Source organism: Danio aesculapii, chromosome 11, assembly GCF_903798145.1.
Source record: "Danio aesculapii chromosome 11, fDanAes4.1, whole genome shotgun sequence".
Classification (NCBI taxonomy): domain Eukaryota; kingdom Metazoa; phylum Chordata; class Actinopteri; order Cypriniformes; family Danionidae; genus Danio; species Danio aesculapii.
In genome coordinates this window covers 30,229,581-30,251,286 of record NC_079445.1, presented here as the reverse complement: position 1 = coordinate 30,251,286, position 21,706 = coordinate 30,229,581, and the positions used below count along the sequence as shown (strand labels likewise).

At 34.8% G+C, this 21,706-nt stretch overlaps 1 protein-coding gene across 1 annotated transcript; it reads left to right on the top strand.

The window, feature by feature from the left end:
- Nucleotides 1-2,083: 2,083 nt before the first annotated feature.
- Nucleotides 2,084-21,234, top strand: LOC130237482 (cytochrome b-245 heavy chain). Its single transcript, XM_056468427.1, has 13 exons — nt 2,084-2,222; nt 2,348-2,440; nt 3,095-3,205; nt 4,161-4,245; nt 4,884-5,032; nt 7,832-8,013; nt 9,419-9,551; nt 9,637-9,729; nt 12,522-12,775; nt 15,274-15,436; nt 16,856-17,002; nt 19,251-19,375; nt 19,455-21,234. The coding sequence occupies exons 1-13, from the start codon at nt 2,178-2,180 to the stop codon at nt 19,570-19,572; spliced, it is 1,698 nt and encodes a 565-aa protein (XP_056324402.1). The 5' UTR covers nt 2,084-2,177; the 3' UTR covers nt 19,573-21,234.
- The last annotated feature ends 472 nt before the right edge of the window (nt 21,235-21,706 follow it).

The window sequence follows — 21,706 nt, the reverse complement described above, 5'->3', positions numbered from 1 at the left end:
GAACAGTTTATTGTTTATTATTACTCTTTTGCATATCTACCTATCTATCTATCTATCTATCTATCTATCTATCTATCTATCTATCTATCTATCTATCTATCTATCTATCTATCTATCTATCTATCTATCTATCTATCTATCTATCTGTATGTATGTCTGTCTGTCTGTCTGTCTGTCTGTCTATTTCATATCAAACACATATTTAATTTTCATTTTTATGCTTATCTGTGTGTTGGTTCAGTTTTCAAATTTTTTTTGCTTACAGTATAACCAGGACAGGTCAGAACTGAAGGCACTTTTACTATTTCTGTGGAATGATTCTGAGATTATGAGCTAAAAACTGACAAATAAATCATACAAAACAGAAAAACTATTAAACTTTTATTTACAGTTTTTCTTAGTCACTTTAGTGCATTTCTCAAAACATTTTACATTTTCACAACAGTTAATGCATTTCTCAAAACAATTAAACTGCAAAACCTAGTTGATAATCTTAAAAAGCGTGTCACTTGCTCAAAATGGAGAGCTCATTCCTCAAAAGCAAGTATTGATGTCAATGAAAGTGTCAGTGTCATCAAGATGAAAAGTCCTGACACCATTGTTTATGAACAAGATAGTCAAATGGCTTTGTCCTGTTTTCATTATGACAGTTTACTCAAGACAGCACTATATACTATTTGCACAGCCATTTGAAAACTACAGTAAAGTTAGACATCACTGCATTTAGTGAGGTATCTGAGTACAAGACACTGAAGATGTATGTTTCACATTTTTACTGCATTTGCTCTTTGCAATTCTAATTTATTCACAGCAATGTGTAAAAAATAAACAAAACCTTATTTACAACAAACATAAACTCCCTTTGGGTAGAGCTGTGCACAACTGTAAACAATATTGCAGTACATATTGGAACTGAACCTACAACATTCAGAGGTCTGTAAATCATTCATGAAATTGTTCAATTTAGAAGACAGTTGCACGAAAAAAAAGATTTAAAATGTTTTTATAAAATTTGCTTGACAACCGGTTCAACATTTTTGTATGTACTGACTCAAGTAATGAAATGAGGACTATTAGTTTTATATGGAATGACTATTCAGCATTTAACAAGTTAAGTTAATTTTGACTGACATGACATAAGCAAATTATAATGCTATAAAACATCAGAGAGTTGTATGAAAGCAACTGATGCATGTCCAAAAGCATATAAATTTGTTGGAATAAATGAGAAACTACTATGATGTGCACAAATGACTAATTGTTTTGAGAAATGCATTAACTGTTGTGCAAATGTAAATAGTGTTGTGAGAAATGCACCAAAGCGACTGAGAAAAACTGTAAGGTTTCAGTTGCGAATTCAATTAATTTGAACCACTTGTTTGGTAAACAAACTACAGCTTTTCTCTAGAAACCCTGAAATTATTACTTTATAAATTGTATTGCACTCAGTTCATCTAAGCAATCAAATATCCAATAATATGTAATAATTATTATACAATTAGAATATATCTGAAATAAAAAATGTATGTGTGTGTGTGTGTGTGTGTGTGTGTGTGTGTGTGTGTATATATATATATATATATATATATATATATATATATATATATATATATATATATATATATATATAAATATTTATGCATATACATAAGTAAATAGATGGAATGAGCGGTTCAGCAATCTGCAGATTCCATGTGGCCCAACTTAGAACCCATTTTATAACCACTTTCCTCATAAAAATTTTGCCAATTAAGCAAAAATTTACCATGGTTTTGCTTTACTAACAATGTTTAATAATAGTAGCTGTACAGACACAACTAATGTGTTTGCCTGTTTTTTGCAGCATATTTGATAGCATGGTGTAGATTCCCTGTATGGGCCAACATATAACCCATTTAGAGTTATACAATACATGTTAAAAAAAGTGACTGTAACAAAGGCAGGAGAGTTTTAAATCAAAGTACACTTATCAACAGAGTAAAACAGGGTTAACTCTACAACAGAAAGAGAAGTGAGAGTTCACATGGCCATCCTCTTTAGCTGGAGGAACTTTGCTAGATTGGTTCAAATTTGTGACATTTCCTTATTCGCTGCTATGCTTTAAACACCAAGTCCTCTTTCTGTCTTGTAGCTTGTATCTCATCTCCTGATCTTCTCTTTCAGCTCTGCTTAACATCATGGGAAACTTTGCTGCAAATGAAGGACTATCCGTTTTTGTTATCGTAAGCTATTGGAATTATGATTTTTTACATTTTGGTTTTGTTGTGAATTATGGTTTTGTTATCAAATTATATATTTCGAATATTATATTTCTGTTTTTTTCGCTTCTTTTGTTTGTGTATTTCAGCTGGTATGGCTCGGGATCAATGTGTTTCTCTTTGTGTATTATTACCTGGCCTTTTTGATTGATAAATACTACTATACTAGAGTCATTCTTGGGGTAAGTGTCAAATAATAAATATTTCAATATTAATGGATTAATCAGGATCATTGTATTCTATTTGTAGTATTTTACTGTAAATTATAAGTGTAGGCCATTTACTGCATGCTTTAGGATTTGTAACTGTTTGTATCTTACATGCTAGTGTTACTGCAATTATAAAGCCAATATTTTAATTTCCAGATGAAAATTAGCCAATTTAGCAAAAATAAATAAATAAATAAAAAATTCATTGAATTAACCATGGTTTTGTTTTACTAACTAATAATTTAACCATATTATTTTTAGTACAGCTAAACAGACACAACTACTGTATTCTCATACCCATATTTAGCATTAACATAATCAAAAATTACATTTTGGTTGTAAATGTGATGGCGTAATTCTTTTGACCAACCATTTTGGAGTGGCAGTGTTTAAGTTAAAACTTAAAAATAAATTTATCTCAATTTAAATAAAAAAAATACATATTTATAACGTTACCTCAAGAAATGTCCTGCAGTTAGTTTTAACCAACCTTTTTCATTGTTTATATGTCTATAGTGTTACATTTTCCCTCTACACACAATTATTAGTGCTTGCCTTGCGTGAAATTGTTGTTTAAAGAGCTGAAAATAGGAAATGAAAGCCCCACCTGTGTTTTTCTGTCCTCAGCATGCTCTCTCGTGGGCCAGAGCTCCAGCTGCATGTCTCAACTTTAACTGCCTGTTGATCCTGCTGCCGGTCTGCAGAAACCTGCTCTCATTCCTCCGAGGATCCATACAGGTTTGTCTGTACTTCACGTAGGCTGTCGTTCATTCACTATTCCCCTCTTTAGTCCACGAGTATAGTCCACTTCAAGGAGTTAATAAAAACAAGAGAGTGAATTCCAGCACGCAGAGCACCTGAAGGGATGCCGTTGTAAGTGCTTTGCTGGTTGATAAATCAGACTTAGATTTTATTGGTTAGACCCTGTGACAGTTTAACTGTTAGCTGTCTATTAGTACTGAAACAACGTTTTTTTCTGCCATGTATATAAATGTTAAATTAACAATTTAGAAGTTTACACGATATGATTCAGCCTGTGGACGCACACTTGTGTACCGGACGTGTAAATTCATTTGGCGCGCAAACTGTTGAGTGCATAGGATAGATAAATGTGTTATTTTTTTGAGACCCTGGACGACAAAACTAATAGGTTTATAGAGGGTAATTTTAGAAAATTGATATGCATCATTGGAAAGATAAACTTTCCGTTAATGTATGTTTTATTAGGATTTGGTCAAGATTTTTACATTGTTTGAAAATGTAAAATGAGGGTTCAAAAATTTAAACATTAAATAAAAGTTATTACTTATCAAAAATAAACTTTTTATATATTTTTGGAAGAAAATTAGCAAAATGTCTTTATGGCACATAATCTTAAAGTAAAACTAATACATCTGACCTGTATTTTTGGCTATTCCCAAAAATATAGCCTACCAATGCAACTTGTTTTGTGGTCTAGGGACATGCACATAGAAAGCTTTTATATGGAGTCAGTAGGCCTACATGGTTCATACACTCGTTATTGCAGTGTATTGTGGGATTGATTGAGTGCATTTCAGAACATTTGCTATGGTTTTGGACACTACCACAAATGGCTGCTTCTACAAAATAGTGCACTAAGTATATGGGGCAATTTCAGATACAGCCACAATGAAATCTGAATCTGAATCTCCTCATTAATGTGTGTTTACAGTGCTGCAGCCGCACTGCAGCTCGACAGCTTGACAGAAACATTACTTTCCACAAATTGGTGGCCTACATGATTGCCTTCCACACAGGTACTGTGAAAAAGTCTTAAGTCCATCTTTAAATCATTTACCAAGCCTATTTAAGACCTTTCTTAATGCCTTAAAACCTAAAATTTGAACTAAAATGTTTAAAAGTTAATACAAAAATATAAATTGTAATTTTTTTACAGCTAAATCTTTTTAGAATCTAGAAATTCCTAGACTGCTATTTTATTTCACATAAAACTAATCAGAAATAGCAAGTATCACATAAAATTGAATGATTTAAGTAGAAAAGCATCTTCCTGAAAAACATATCATAGTTTTTGCTGAACACTTATAAGTTCTTATGCTTTTTAGTTTGTGTCATCTTTATTTTTTGTTTTTTAAATGTCTACATGCTTTGTAAAAAGAGATTAGTTGACTATGTAATTATTAAGTAAATTAAATATGAGCAAAATGATAAGTTAAGTCTACTTAAAAATTCCAAGTTACAACAGGTTTCCACACTTTTTAAAGTAAAGTCAGTTCATCACATTTTATTTTTAAACTAATTTTAAAAAGTGTGTTTAGTTTTTATACATTTATTTGAGTAAAAACTTTAATATAGTAATTCAGTGATTTAAAAAAATCACTGTTAAATGTCTTGCACAAACTATATCTTATTAACATCTATCATATTCTCCTAGCTGTCCACATCATAGCCCACCTGTTTAACTTTGAGAGATTCATGGACTCACAGCTGATGATCAACAGCAGTCACCTGCCGTATGTGCTCTCTCAGATTGGCAACAATGACAACAGATCCTACCTGAACCCCATCAGGAGCAATGATACGGTGAGTTCTGCAAGATTATTTCTAATTTCGAAGTCTCCAAATCTCAGCATTAGCAGAAATACCCCCTAAAATGAAGATTCCATGTTCATTATGCAAGAATACTCCAGCTGATCTCAGTTCAGCCCTGCAGCATTTACTCCCACTTCCGCCCACAGTTACATCATTCTGTTGTGAAAAAGATTCTGTTGCAATGACAAACCACAATAGTGCACTGAATGGAGGAGAAGCCCATGATCATCATACAGTAACTAAAACATTAATAGTGCCATGTTGAAACACAGTAAACATTCATATCTCATGTCTTCTATAAAAAGATATACTCTATTTATACAAGTAAGTTCACCATGACATTTTTTAGTGGAACAATAAAGTAGATTTTTAGCTAAACTGTTGTTCTTGATGATCCAGTAAATGCATTTCAATGATTATCAGCAAAAATATACTGTATATGGGCGAAACTTAATCAATATCAGCTCGTAGTGCACATTGTTTAACTGTAGAGTGCACGCTGGTTACCACATAAAACCCAAAAATAAAATATCTGAAACCCTACCAAAAAGATCTGAATCTTTGCAGTAGGCTTGCTCGATAAATCGAAATGGAATCGAAATTGTTATTAAGCAAATGCTGTAGTTGTCAAGAACATCTTGTCAGGGAAGCACAGCTCTGTGATCAGTAGTAAATCTCCTCCAAAGGCAAAAGGGTACTCTTGCGTGGAAATTGCAAATACGCTAAAAAGAAGCAATCCAAGTAGTCAAACAGAGGATCAAGAATTTACCAAAAAGTGGCAATAAAAACTGCTTCCACTAATAATAATCTGCAGGTAACATATTCATTCTTTTAATTAGAAGAAGTTTTTATATTTTTCATTAACTATTATGTATTTAGGACGGCACGGTGGCTGAGTGTTTAACCTCACATCAAGAAGGTCACTGGTTCTAGTCCCGGCTGAGCTAGTTGGCATTTCTGTGCGGAGTTTGCATGTTCTCCCTGTGTTTGCGTGGGTTTTCTTCGGGTGCTCAAGTTTCCCCCCACAGTCCAAAGACATGATATAGGTGAATAGAATAAGCTAAATTGGCCGTAGTGTATGAGTGTGTGTGAACGCAAGAGTGTATGGATGTTTCCCAGTACTGGATTGTGGCTGGAAGGGCAGCCACTGCGTAAAACATATGCCGGAATAGTTGGTGGTTAATTCCACTGTGGTGACCTCTAAAAAAAAAATCAGAGATTAAGCCGAAGGAAAATGAATGAATATTTTGTATTTATCTTGTTGCTTTTGAGGTGTGTAGAAATACTTTCAAAAGTTTAAAGGATTGTGCTTTTAGAACCTCAGAATTTGACTATATTTTCAATTTGTGCTATTTTGTATATATTGAATTATCTTTCTTCTTTTTTGTGGATATACCAACATATTTATCTTATAACACGAATTATTTTGAGACTGCTATTTAATTGTAATGAGGAGGCTTTGGCTATTTTAGAATCCATATGCAGGAGTTTATTAAAGGGGTTAGGCAGAGACATCAACGAGTAAACAGCCAGAGAGTCGGCAACATGTAAGCAGTCCAAATCAATTAACAAACACAGGGGCAAATCAAGACGATGTAGTAAGAGTGCAGGAAGAAGTTCAATATCACAACAATCAGTCCAAAACAGATCAAGAGGACAAAGACGAAGAACGTACGTGATCAAAGCAGGCAGGGTCATACACAGGATAGCAGTCATGAAAGTCACTTGGAACAACGCTTGGTAAGGCAGGAAAACTGGCAATACTTCGCAAGGAAGCATGGCCTGAGCCCTCGCTGAAATACAGCATAAACAGGAAGTGAGCGCAGAGGAGGGGGGCTGAGTCAGTGGTCGGCTGAGGGCTCCCTCTGCTGGCGTGGCGTTACATTTATATCCCAACAGTTTTGTACTTTTTATTCATCAGTATTTGTCAATTATTAGAATTGGATTCATTTTGCATTGTAGTTTAATGACAAAATATGTATCCCATGGTTAAACCATCTGATTTACAATTCAATTCAATAGACCTTTATTTCTATAGTGCTTTTAACAATGTCGATTATGCCAAAGCAGCTTAACATAGATAAAAAAAGAGAATAAAAAGCCAAAACAATAATTTATATTGTGGAACATTCTAGCAAATCAAGCAGGCAGGAGTATAGTGTATAATGCTGGTATAATTCTAGTCGAGTTAAATCTAGGCCAACACGGAATCTGCACGTGCAGAATTCTGCAGATTTTTAGCCCATCATTAATTGTTTATTTAATTGACTAAATGTGTGTAAATCTATATTTATTCAGTTTTTAAATTAATTATAGTAATATTATTGACTAATATGAAAATGTCCATCTGATTTATGTACAATGCAGTTTGTACAGTAATATTTTCATTTAGCAGATATATTGCTTTGTTTACCAAATAAAGTGAATCTAACTGGATTTGCATTTTAAACATTAAATAAAAGTTACAAAGATACTATTTTTTATTTCACATATTAAGGTTTTAGTTATGATACTCCCAAAATAATTCCACAGAAATCCGCAGAATTTTAGCAAAATTCACCGCAGAAATAGCAAATAACGTCCGCAGATTCCATTTGGCCCTAGTTAAAACTAATTTAGTACAGTTATTAGTATTTAGTAATTTAGTAGAATTCAAATGTCACTACTAAAGGATGATAAACTGAAGAGCAGCTCCATCAAATCATTAGTTTCTTTAATCAACAGCTTTTGTGTCTTTTTTTGACAGTTTTTGAAGTGTGTTTTATTATCATTGTGTTTTATATTTTCCAGAACCCAACCATAGTGATGTTCACGACAGTAGCAGGACTGACAGGGGTTGTGATCACCCTCGCCCTCATCCTCATCATCACCTCCTCCATGGAGGTCATCCGGAGGTCTTACTTTGAGGTCTTCTGGTTCACGCATCACTTGTTCATCGTCTTTTTCATTGGATTGGTGCTTCATGGAATCGGGTGAGGGTTTGCTTCAATTTATTTAATATATTTTTTGCAAATTGATACCCCATAAAAATACATTTTATTTGACAGTAGAATCAATTACTGGTTATTTTAAATAAGCAAATGCAATAACACATTTAGAAAAACATTCTATTTCAGATGCTCTAGATGCATGTAGCATATACAGATTATTACTGAAGAACACTGAAGTATATAAAACTAAGTTTAAAAAATGGTATTATTTTTGTTTAGCAAGAAAGCATTAAATTGGTCAAAAGTGACAGCAAAGGCATTTATATATTGTTTCTAAAATAGTTCAGTTTGAGATAAATTATGTTAATTAAAGTTTGTTTCCACAAAATATTAAACATTTTAATATTTTGCATAAATAAAATATACATTTAAATATACATAAAATATTAAATATTACATAAAATATACATATAAATATATATATTTTTCAAAATAGTCATTGTAAAATAAAATAAGCATCGTAAAATACAGAAAACACTTATTTAAAAGCGTAACAAAAGTTATTTCCATTTTATATGTATTTAGAATTCGTCACAGTAGCTCAGTGGTTAGCACTGTTGCCTCACAGCAAGAAGGTCCCTGGTTCTAGTCCCGGTTGGGCTAGTTGCCATTTCTGTGTGGAGTTTGCACGTTCTCCCCGTGTTGGTGTGGCTTTCCTCCAGATGCTCTGGTTTCCCTAACAGTCCAAAGACATGCAGTATAGGCAAATTGGATCAACAAAATTGGCCATAGAGTATGAGTGTGTGTGTGTGTGTGTGTAAATGCAAAAGTGTATGGGTATTTCCCAGTACTATGTTGTGGCTGGAAGTGGCATGTGCTGTGTAAAACATATACCGGAATAGTTGGCGGTTCATTCACTCATTAATAAGAGACTAAGTCGAAGGAAAATGAATGATTGTATTTAGAATAAAAAACATGTAGCCTTTACTACATTGCTTTTAAAGAACATTGAAGAAATCATACCGATCACAAATGTTCAGTTATCATTCCAGTTAAAGCTTTAAATTATTTCTGTCAAAAATGCAGATATTTAGGAGACTGAATTTCAACCTAGCTGGAGTCTAGCCTATGTGTCAAAAGTAATTTAAGCACAGAATCCAGTAGATTTGATGATGTTTTTGACAGGTGTCACTCACAGCGATTGGCACTCACCACTCGCTCCAGTCCACTGTCTATCCCACAATTCCTGTTTAAACCTTACACCTATAGGGAGAAGATTGAAAACACTCACTCATTTTTGACAGTTTTAAACCTACAAAGGCAGGTTTTCCAGCAGTCTGTATTGAATATCTTGACATGTCTCATTCAATACATTCTGAAAGGCAAATAACGATTGCAGGAGAATTATCATGCATTATTTATTATTCGTGTGTGTGTGTGTGTATAGGCGTATTGTTCGAGGCCAGACTGATGCAGATCTACAGGCTCATGACCCAACTATATGTCACAGCAAGTTTGAGAACTGGGGCCAAAATGGCACCTACTGCCCAGTACCCATCTTTGCAGGAAACCGACCAAAGGTAAATCATAATAATACAATTTTAAACACATCTTGCTGAATTTGACAAATAAATATTGCATTTTAACAAATACATCCCTTTACAGACATGGAAGTGGGTGGTTGGCCCCATGTTCCTGTATGTCTGTGAAAGACTGGTGCGTTTCTACCGCTCGCAGCAAAAAGTGGTCATCACTAAGGTTAGTGAAACAAGAAGGGCTGTAATTGTACACAAAAGTTATGGATTGGTATGTTTTCATTTAGCAAGGAGGAAAAGCAAAGTACTGTAGTTTATTTGAACTGTAGTTTACAAAATGTGGCCCTGTCTTTAACTCTTTATAGGGCAAAATCTCATACAACGATATATACTGTATCTATATGTACTCATTTATATGTGATCATTTTTCTCACATCATTTAGAACTTTAGTGCAAATGTTGGATTAAAAATACAGAAATATATAGTATTATTAAAATATAAACCACTTTTTTTTTAAATAAATAATGACAGGTCCAACATTAAAGTATTAATAACAAATATAGCTAGATAAAATGCATCATGTTAACATAGATTGTACTTTCAAGACTGCGAGTTTCTCACAATGCTGTTATTCATGTTTCTGTCTGCATCCCCACAATGGCATATAAAATTGGATTATATAAATTATGAAAAAGTATTAGCATAAGCACAGTATTTTCTGACACCATGAAATAAACAATGAAGCATAATATGAAACAACAGACTTTTTATTTTTTCTATTCGTTACATATACTGTCATATTGCACAGCTCTAATATATTGTAAACAGTGTCATGACATATAATATATATGGTTCTTTGCCCACTAAAGGGTCTAGTTAACTGACGTGATTCAGCTTCTGAAGCTACGGGTCTATCAATACAGAGGCAATACCGATAAATAATTTATTATATTAGAAAGTCAATAAATGATTTAGGACAAAATTTCAGAACGCAAGAAGTGCTTTAACCTGCAGAATTTATGCATTATTTATTGGCTTTATTACATCAAGCTGTTATTGATAACTAAAAATAAGCATTTATCAGTTATCCTACTATTAATATGACTATTAAGATTGAGCAAGAACATGAGCTGTGAGATCTTCATTTATATTTGTTTTGCACAGTTGCTAGCTGTAAAAGAGGAAGGAATGATTGTGTTAATTTGCTCACCACATCAAAGAGAGACTCATCAAAAGAATTTCCTAAAAAACGGAAATGGATTTTTTAAAATAAAACTTAATTTATTTCGAAAGTATCACAAAAAAATGAACAAATCACAAATCTTCGTTCAATTGTTGTACAGGTGGTGCGATATGCCTACATAACGTCTAATGAAGTTTTATTCAAACATTAACTGAACAAACGATTTTTAGATTTACGAATATTAAAATAACATTAAAAGACAGAAATTTCTAATTAAGTTGTGCACATGCACTGGTTATAAACATCGAGAAGTTTATTTATAAATTAATTTCAAGAGGATCACATGCCAATGTTTGACCACGGCTGGTCCCGCGTTAGCTAATGCATGATTCACCAATCGGATGATCAGAATCAGAAACGGTTTTATTGCCAAGTGTGCTTACACACACAAGGAATTTGTTTTGGCTACAGAAGCTTCCTGTGTACATAAAGTGACAAGTGACAAAAATACATATGAAAAATGACGGCAAACATTAAACAGAGATGCAGTTCAAAAAGCTCTGGATGTTGAATTGTATGTACCGATTTGTTGTAAATATACAAGGTGCTGTGTACAAATGCATATGAGAAAATATTGCATGTGTTTATTGCGCAGTAGGGGAATATTAAACTGTCCATGAGGTAGATGTGTCTGGCTGTTTCTGTGCTCGGTGCTCTGTAGCGCCGACCAGACGATAACAGTTCAAACGGGAAGTGTGCTGGGTGTGAGGGATCCAGAGTGATTTTGCAAGCCCTTTAACTCATTCTGCATTTCTAACTCACTAAAAATAACCAGATTTTCTTACCTCAGTCATCTTTGTCTTGAAGAATTCCCCTTCCACCCCTACTCCTCCTCCCTTTTCCTCAATTGGGCAGCTTGATGGCCCAGTGGTTAGCACTGTTGCCTCACAGAAACAATGTCACTGGTCCAAGTCTCTAACAGGCCAGTCAATGTTTCTGTGTGGATTTCTCCCCATGCTCGTATGGGTTTCCCCCGGGTTCTTCGGTTTCCTCCCACAGTTAAAAAACTTGCAACATAGGTGAATTGACAAAACCAAATTAGCACCATAGATGAACTCCTAATCAGCAGTATATCTCTCAAACTCAAACGCCTCTCTCTCCCTGCAAACAAAAGGGAGCCATGGGCTCCAGGATCTTATGAGCTCAGGGCTCTCTCTCGGGACAGCATGCCAAACACACTTTATAATCAATCATCAGCTAAGTGTGAACTCTTAAAACTGTATTTATTCTCTCTTGCATACAAAAAAAAACCCTGTACCAAAGATTTTCAGTATGACTACACACACAAAAAATGTTTTTGATGGAGTTAACTGTTAATAAAGGTTCAGCGGCGAAACCACGCCTCACTTTGTCTGCTTAACCAATCACCTACTCCCTTAAACTTATTTAAGGAAGACCTTCCCTCTTCCCATTCATAATCCTATAACCCTCTTCACTCCTACATGTAGGTTGAATCGGGGGGTCCAATCACTCTGCAAAACTATTACAGAGACAGTACCCCCACTCTGAGTCTCTGGGACCCCCCATCCCTTTCATCTCTACAGTAAAGTCTAGCTCAAAGTGTGGCATGGGCTATGCTGGTGAACTCCTTGTTCAACTCCTTGTTTCATGTTCATTCCACATAAATTTGTTAAGTTAACTGAAATTATTTAATTAAATTGTGTGGAACCCTGCAGTTTTTAACAGTGTACTGTATGTGGGCACAGTTACTCCCCTAGAATCAAACAACCATTTGATTTCCTCTTCTCTCCATATTATTGCTCCATTACAGGTTGTAACGCACCCTTCCAAAACCCTTGAGCTGCAGATGAAGAAGAAGGGCTTTAAGATGGAGGTGGGCCAGTATATTTTCATGCAGTGCCCGTCAATCTCTCAATTAGAGTGGCATCCTTTCACCCTCACCTCTGCCCCGGAGGAAGACCACTTCAGTGTGCACATCCGAATTGTAGGGGACTGGACGCAAGCACTTTATTCGGCCTGTGGAGGTGATAAAACTGCAGTGCTGGATGCTTGGACACTACCAAAGTAAGATTAACGAGCGCAAACTTAACCTCATGCTGCTATAAACCTGGTTCATTCTCAATACTGTATTGGACAGCTATCAATTTCAGGGTATAGGGTATAGACATTATCTTCTACTGTAAAACAAAGAAATTCATACATATTTGGAAGTATATGATGGTGAATTAATGTTAATAAAACATTTTTTTTGTTGGATTAAAATGATAGATTAGTTATTTTAAGGGACAGTTCACATTCATTTTATTTGGGACAGTGTTGGGGAAAGTTACTTTTTAAAAGTAATGCTTTACAATATTGAGTACTATTGAACTTCCTGACCCCAGAACTATATATGCCGTTTATACAGATTAATGAAAGCTTAAAGCAGGGGTGCCCAATACGTCAATCTCAATCTACCGGTCGATTGCAAAAGTAGCATGGGTAGATCGCATAGCATTTAAAAATATAGACGTCAGCCTATCATCCATTCTTACTGAAATTTGTATAACTATAGTTTTGCAGCACTTAGCGAAGTTGGTGCAATTAAGTCCAAATATCGTTTGACCATGACTGATAATCATTTGGTAGTGTGCTTGAGGCTGGCTTGCAGCAGCTACTGCCCGGACCATGCTGGACTATCCCTGGCTGATTCTATTCAGTACAAGTCATCAGAGTAAGGTAGTGACAAAAACATGTACAGAGCTGTTGGCTATTGCACAATATGGGTTCATATAGTTATGCAAGCTACATCAATATATATTGTACAAATACAGAATTCTCAATATGTTTATAAATAAATATGTTTTGCATTTTAATATTAGGTAGATCTTTTTTTGGCCATTTTATAAGCAGCTCGCATGCTGAAAAAGTGTGGGCACCCCTTGCTTAATGCAGTGTGTTTGCTACTTTTGTACTTACTTTGTCTTATTAGTTGTTTAAAATCACTATCCATTGAGAAAATCCACGTTTCCTTTTCCTTGATGCATTCAAAATGCATCATGAGTGTGTTTCATTTTAATCCAGCATTTTATTTTTTAAAAGCTAATTAATCAAAGTAAAAAGTAACTCGCATTACATTTTTAAAACAGTAACTCAAATATTATTACTTATTTTTGTTAAGGTAATGCATTACTTTACTTGTTGCATAGAAAGGTAATAGGCCTATAATTTAGCTAGTGTTTAACTATAGTGGTACTTGTAATGCGATACCCTCAACACTGTTTTTGGACCCCATTGGGTCCTATTGCACTCACTAAACCATTCTTCAAATTCATACTGGTTTTGAATAAAACAACAGGTAAATAAAGGTATTTTTCATTAAAGTGACATTTTCATTAAGCTCTCCCAAACATTAACATACTGTCATCTGTACAAACCCCCTTGTTGTTCGACTTTCAGAATGGTTTTAGACCCCATTAACATTTAATATATGGATTAGAACATTTTTCAAAATATCTTATTCTGGAGAAGAACGTACAGCAGTTTTGCAATGACGTGCATTTGAAAAAAAAATCTATAATTTTCTTGCATTTATATATTTAATTGAATGTAATAAATAAAAATCCAGTGTTCACATTTTTGTTCTGGAAATGTGTGCTAATTAGTGCATATTTCAATAAATAATTATGCACTAACTAGCATAGATTTCATTTCATTTCATTTTCCTTTGGCTTAGTCCCTTTATTCATGAGGGGTCGACACAGCGGAATGAACTGCCAACTTATCCAGCATATGTTTTACACAACGGATGCACTTCCAGCTGCAAGCCAGTGCTGCAAACATCCATACACACTTATTGCCGCATAGACTTAGGCCAATTTTGGTTATTTAATTCACCTATACCTTATGTATTTGGACTGTGGAGGAAACCCATACTAACACAGGGAGAACATGCAAACTCCAAAGAGAAATGCCAACTGACCCATCCGGGACTTGAACTAGCGATCTTCTTGCTGTGAGGCGACAGTGCTAACCACAGAACGACCGTGTCGCCTACAGCATACATTTTCAGAACAAAAATTTGAACATTGGATTTTTATTTATTACATTTAATGAAATATATGAATACATCAAAGTATATTTTCATTATTTGGACATCCTTCAGTCATCTGAACAACACGAGGGGTGAAAAAGTCATGGCAAAATGGTCATTTTAGGGTGAACTGCCTCTGTAATGTAAGGTTTCTCATGTGGAAGTCCAATTCAAATAACACAGCTGTGGGCCTTTTAATAGTACCAGTAAGTCTCTCGTGTAAAGTAGGAAAATACGTGTGTGAAAAAGGGGATGTTGGTGAACAATAGCTGTTGAAAAAAAGAGAAGTGTTGGGAGAGGAGGTTTCTGTGTGAGATGGTTGGCAATGCTTTGATTTCATCATCTGTGAATTTTGGTAGCCATTTCTCCTTATGCGTTTCTTCATTTCTGTCTCCTACTGTTGAGGACTGAAAGAAGCCTAATGCAAATAACTGTAACATCTTTAAATGTTGTATGTGTGTATTCCATGTTATCTGTTGTTTCCATGTAGGATGGCAGTGGACGGCCCGTTTGGGACAGCCAGTGAAGATGTCTTTCGTTATGAAGCGGTGATGCTGGTTGGTGCTGGTATTGGTGTGACGCCATTTGCTTCTGTTCTAAAGTCTGTCTGGTATAAACACGTCCAGGAGAACCAAAACGTCTTTACTAAAAAGGTCATAAAACCGTGATACCTTTTCTATTAGTAAAATTGACATAATGGATGATATGGTAAAAAAATAATTTAACAAATAAAATAACTGAACAGTGGATGAAGTGATGTTCAGAATTAATTTTGTTAAATGATCAATGTGTTTCACTGTACATCTTGGAAAAGTATTTTTTTAATGTACTTATGAATTTTTAATGTATTTAAGATCATGAAATCACTGTTAGTCTTAAGGTAAACAATTAATCACTGCAAGTTAATCCACTGAAAAACAAAAACAAACATTTGTTTTAGTAATTTTTAACAAAGGCTGCGTCCCAAATCGCCTACTACTCAGTAGGTACTGCATTTGAATTTTAATGTACTACTCTGCCGTGAGTTCTATACAGTATTAATGTGAGCAGTATGAATGGATCTCGAACATACTTCATCCGCCATTTTGTCATAATCATAATCACGTGATCTACCCTCATGAGTTCATGGGATAGCGTAGCATGCAACGCATGCACACTTCAGAATCTATCAGAAGTAGTAAGTCATCTGGGTACTTCTCACATACTGTTTTTAGAATTCTATGAATTCAGACATACTACTCAGCTCGCATACTGTACTTTGCCATACTATATAGTACGAAAGTATGTGATTTCAGTCGTAGCCAAAGACTATAGAATTCAAAAGACATGTCACTTGTATAGTTTTGAATGGGGAAAAACGCAGTGATCAATATGGTGAATGTAGCCCCGCCTTCTAGTACAGCAGCCAATCATTGATTGCTATAGACTTACGATTCTCCAGGTAGGGGCTCGGACTAGACTTGAGTTTCTGCAGATTTTTCATGATTTGAACATTTAGAAATAAAACTTAAGACTAAGTTGCTGTGAAATTTTATTGGTGACTACTATACTATATGAAATTTATTTATAAGCTTGGCAAGCAATTTTGGAGAATTTGATAATTCCCCATTCAAACTTGCCCTAAAAAACTTTGTCTTTAATCAAAATCTGACCATTTACATCCAGTCTGCAATGGCAGTTAGATATATTGGGCAAAATATGCATAGCCACACCCCTCAAACTGTTTGTTTGCTGCAAATAAAAGATAAGAGGAGGAGCACAAAATTAAACCCCGCCTCCTACTCATTATTCCATTTTAGTTGCAATTACATTATCAAACTGAAATAAACACCTGCAGCAACTTCAGGTTCATGCAGACATTATTAGTAAAATATATCAGGCAAATGTTGAACCAATCCCATTGTAAAGACCTTCACAATTAAATTACATCTAGAATTAATGTAATGTAATAAATTCTTAAAGGTACAGTTAACACCAAAAGCTTACTTTTTGATTATTTACTGACTCCCTGGGATCTAAAATTCATTTTCTATTTTACAACAATGACTGATGTTATGTCCTGACCTTTGCAGATCTATTTCTATTGGCTGTGTCCGGAGACTCAGGCTTTCGAATGGTTTGCTGACCTGCTGAAGAGTTTGGAAAAACAAATGTCTGACAAAAACATGAGTGATTTCCTCAGCTACAACATCTATCTTACACGCTGGAAAGACGCTGAGGTGGGTGAACAACACATGTATGTTTAACGTCAGACACTGTGAACTATTTTGAACTTCCTTTAAAGTGACAGTACACCCCGAAAAAGAATAATTGCTCACATTTACTATGCCTCGTTTTGATCAAAACATATTCAAGTTTCTCTCTGTTGAACCGAAAAGAAGATATTTGGAAGAATGTGTGAAACTGGTAGCTTATTAACTTCAATATTCTTTAAAATATCTTCTTTGGTGTTTCAATGAAGGAACTCTAGATGAGGGCAAATGAAATAGTGAGTAAATGTTCATATTTGTTTGAACTATCACTTTAAACACTTAACTGTCACAGGTGGCACTTTTTTCAGCACAAATTTCTTTTTTTCTGTGTGTCCGAAACCTGAACTTGTGCTCAGCATAAAAATGTATATTTTTATCCATTTCTCAATTTATTTTACATATCTATCGATCGATCGATCTATCTATCTATCTATCTATCTATCTATCTATCTATCTATCTATCTATCTATCTATCTATCTATCTATCTATCTATCTATCTATCTATCTATCTATCTATCTATCTATCTATCTATCTATCTATCTAGATAATATTTTAGTCACAGAATATTTTTAGAAATACAAAAATAATGCATTTTAATTCAAGAAAAATAAATAAATAGCAAACATTTCAACAATTTTATATATTTTTTGTTTTTTCTAGATTTTTCTTCTTTTAAAAAATGTAATTTAGTATTTTTCCCTAACATATACATTTTGGGTGTACAAGTTTTTGGACTGTTGTTATGTTATGATGTATTACATTAAAGTAAATTTAAGAAAGGGATAATGATTAATTGTGAATAATTGCATACAAAATAAGTCTAAAGTACATTTAGATAATATGTGTGTATACTGTGTATATTTATTATGTATATAAAAATTCACACATATATTGTACATGAATGCCACAGCCATATCAACCAGCTCAAGACCGGTTACTCACTGAAGCTAAATAGGGATGAACCTGGTCAGTAACTGGATGGGAGGACCACATGGGAAAACTAGGTTGCTGCTGGAAGTGGTGTTAGAGAGGCCAGCAGGGGGCGCTCAACCTGCGGTCTGTGTGAGTCCTACTACCCCAGTATAGTGAAGGGAACACCATAATGTCTGTGAGCGCCATGTTTCGGATGAGACGTTAAACAGAGGTCCTTACTCTCTGTGGTCATTAAAAATCCCATGGCACTTCTTGTAAAGACCAGGGGTGTAACCCCGGAGTCCTGGCCAAATTCACTCCATCGGCCCGTGCCTATCATGGCCTCCCTATTATCTCCAAATTGACTCTATCCCTGTCTTTCCATGCCACCTATAGCTGGTGTGTGGTGAGCACACTAGCGCCGTTATCCTGTGCCTGCCGTCGCGTCATCCAAGTGGATGCTGCAAAACGCTGGTTGTGTGGAGAGACCCCGCTCTCATGATTGTGAAGCGCTTTGGGTGTACGGCCATACACAATAAATGCGCTATATGAATACACATTACATTGCATATACATTTAATTTCATTTCCTTTTCAGCTTAGTCCCTTTATAAATCTGGGGTCACCACAGCGGAATGAACCACCAACTTATCCACATACATTCACTGTATGTGTGTGAATGAGACTGTGTGGGTGTTCCCATCACATACACTACACACAATGTAGCTTACCCAATTCACCTATAGCGCATGTCTTTGGACGGTGGGGGAAACCGGAGCACCCAGAGGAAACCCACGCCAACGCGGGGAGAACATGCAAACTCGACACAGAAATGCCATCCGGCGAGGCGTGAACCAGCGATCTTCTTGCTGTGAGGCGACAGTACTACCTACTGTGCCACTGCATGGCCCACATTGCCTATACTTTAAACATATTTACATGTATAATAATAGTCACATATAATTTTGTTCTATATATATACACATTTTCTATACATGATATACAAAAATGTGTACTTTTATATAACACACATATTGTACATGTATATACTTAAAAAATATTGACATATATGTTAATATTCACATACTGTATAATTTAGTTTTATATGATTAAGCATTTTCTTTAAATGCATACACATACATGGATGCATTTATATACACATAATGAATATACACAGTACACACAAAATAACTAAATGCAAACTTTTATTTCATATGCGATTAGTCACAACTAATCAAAAACAGTTAAGAGATTAAGTAAAAAAGGTAGTATTTTTTTGTTATTTATTCTTGTTTACTAAAGGCGGCTCATCTCAGAGTTCAATATGAAGCAGAGGACGATCCTATCACTGGGCTTAAGGAGAAGACTCGCTATGGTAAACCTAACTGGGACAATGAGTTCAGTCTCATTGCATCCCAACACCCAGGGTAAGTAGAGTGTGTAAATAAAATGCACAGTATTTTTGTGTAGTTACAGTGCATTAGTAACTTTTTTTTCTTTTCCTAGTACAAAAGTAGGTGTATTTCTGTGTGGTCCTACTGCACTGGGAAAAGCTCTGAGCAAGCAGTGCCTTTCACACACTGAAGGCGGAACTGAGTTTATATTCAACAAAGAAAACTTCTAATGTGCTGCAAGAAACATCCACTGCTTGGAAAAATCATGTGTGTGACAGTATGTGGTGAACACAGTTTAATTTGTTGGTTTGTTCTCTAAGAGCTATATCTATGCAGCGCTGGATATAAAACTGATTACATGTTGTCTGGATGGGGCCTGGGCCGGTACGAGATTCTGACAGTATGATATCCTTGAATAAAAATATCACGGTTTCATGGTATTTAGATTACAGCTAATAAAATACGTTTCAATTAAATGTCTGGGGAAAAAACAACAACTTTTTCCCCAATTGAACCCGATATGTTTTATTTTAAGAAACATGTCAAATATTTTGGAACAGTAAACATGTCTGGCTAAATAGTTCAAATAAATCAATTTCAGCTGTCTTCGTTAGATTCAATAACACATATTAATTATAACTTGAAAAGACAACTTCGGATATCTTTCTTTTCATATACAGTAAAATAAAAATGTAAAAAAAAAAAACTTACATATACCATAGAAGCGGTAAAAGAGAAATTTTTGCTATTTTAAAACCTTTCATTTTTCAAACTGCTGTAAACCGCTGTAAACCTTGAAACCGGTTTTCATTGCATGCCTAGTCTGGATTATGCAATCAGATTTCAAATATGAAGTACTTATAATTTAAATCATAGTAATCAGATTACATTCACTTTTTATGGATTACATGATCAAATAATTTAACAGGGTATACATGCAGGAATCCTAAAGGTAATTTCAATCACTTTTTAAGACTTTGTAAAGACCTTCTCTGAATATTTTAAGACCTCATCGCCACTTCAAGTTCTAATCAGTATCAAACCGTTAACTTAATAAACAGTTGTAGCTAAATAAATCAATGGAGCACAACCATGCAACAGAACTCAGATAAGCTCGGAGGAAACAAAGCTTGAAAGAATAAATTACGCGGTTGTTTTCAGCGACAGGTTTCAGCCACTGTTTAAACTCGTCTTTCTCCAACCAGGAGTACACAAAATTTCATTTTCCCATTTTGCTGTCTGTTTCACTCCATGGTTTTGCTACATGCAGAGCGCGTCACATCAACTTCCCACGTTTGGGACCAGGGGCTGCCAAGCTGGAGCACATACTCTGGTCCCCCGAGCTCTGCGATTGGTTGGGGAAATTCAAAATTGAATCAAAACAAACCATTACAATTGGCTTAAGATTGGCAATGAAAATTCAGAAATTGCAACCATCAGAATCTGGGAAGTTAAAAAAAAAACTTCCCACGTTTGTTGACAGGGATGGATGAGCTTGGCCAGACGTGCCCGGCCCAAACCAATCACGTGGATCAAGGAAAATAAATATATTTGTGCTTTTTTGGAGGGAAACACTTTGGACAACGCTTGAACAAAATTTAAGACCTCGTAAAAACCCGATTAAGACTTTAATACCTTTTAAGGGCCTTAATTTTTTCATAATTGATTTATCAACTTTCAATACTTTTTAAGACCCTCGCGGATACCCTGTTTAAATAGTTTGCCCCCAATTCAAACCTAGAAGATCTTGGCGGTGGGATGTCATTGCTGTTTTAACAAATATTAATATTTCTGTCATTTAGGGACTTACAAACTTTACTCAATATATTTAAACTACTCATGCTTGTTTAAACTACTCATGAGCTGAATTAACACAATTCATATTTGGGGGGACGGGGGGGGGGGGGGGGGGGGGGGGACGGAGATTAATTGTTTTATGTTCAATGCGTTTAAATTTGTAAAAACAATTAATTTAACGTAATTGATTTGTGTTGGGACAACATAAAGGAACTGTGTGGAACTCAGCATTTTTTATTGGTTTTGAGTTTGTCATGAGTTTTTGTTAGACATCAGATTGAAGCCCCTCCCCCATCCACTGTTTTAACTAATATTTCAATAATTTAATACACATTTTGCAGATAAACAATCACATTAGCCCTATTTTAACTGGTATAAGTAAGTGTTTTATTTTGATAGTTATATCTTGGAATGTGTTTTTATTATTTACTAAAACAAGACCCTAGTTTGCAAATTCTATTAAGAAAAGTATTTTTGAAAAGTACATCTTTTATGACATTTTGTCATTGGTCTAGATCTGATTGTGTTGAAGAAATAATAGATTTTTATATACAATAAAGATAAATG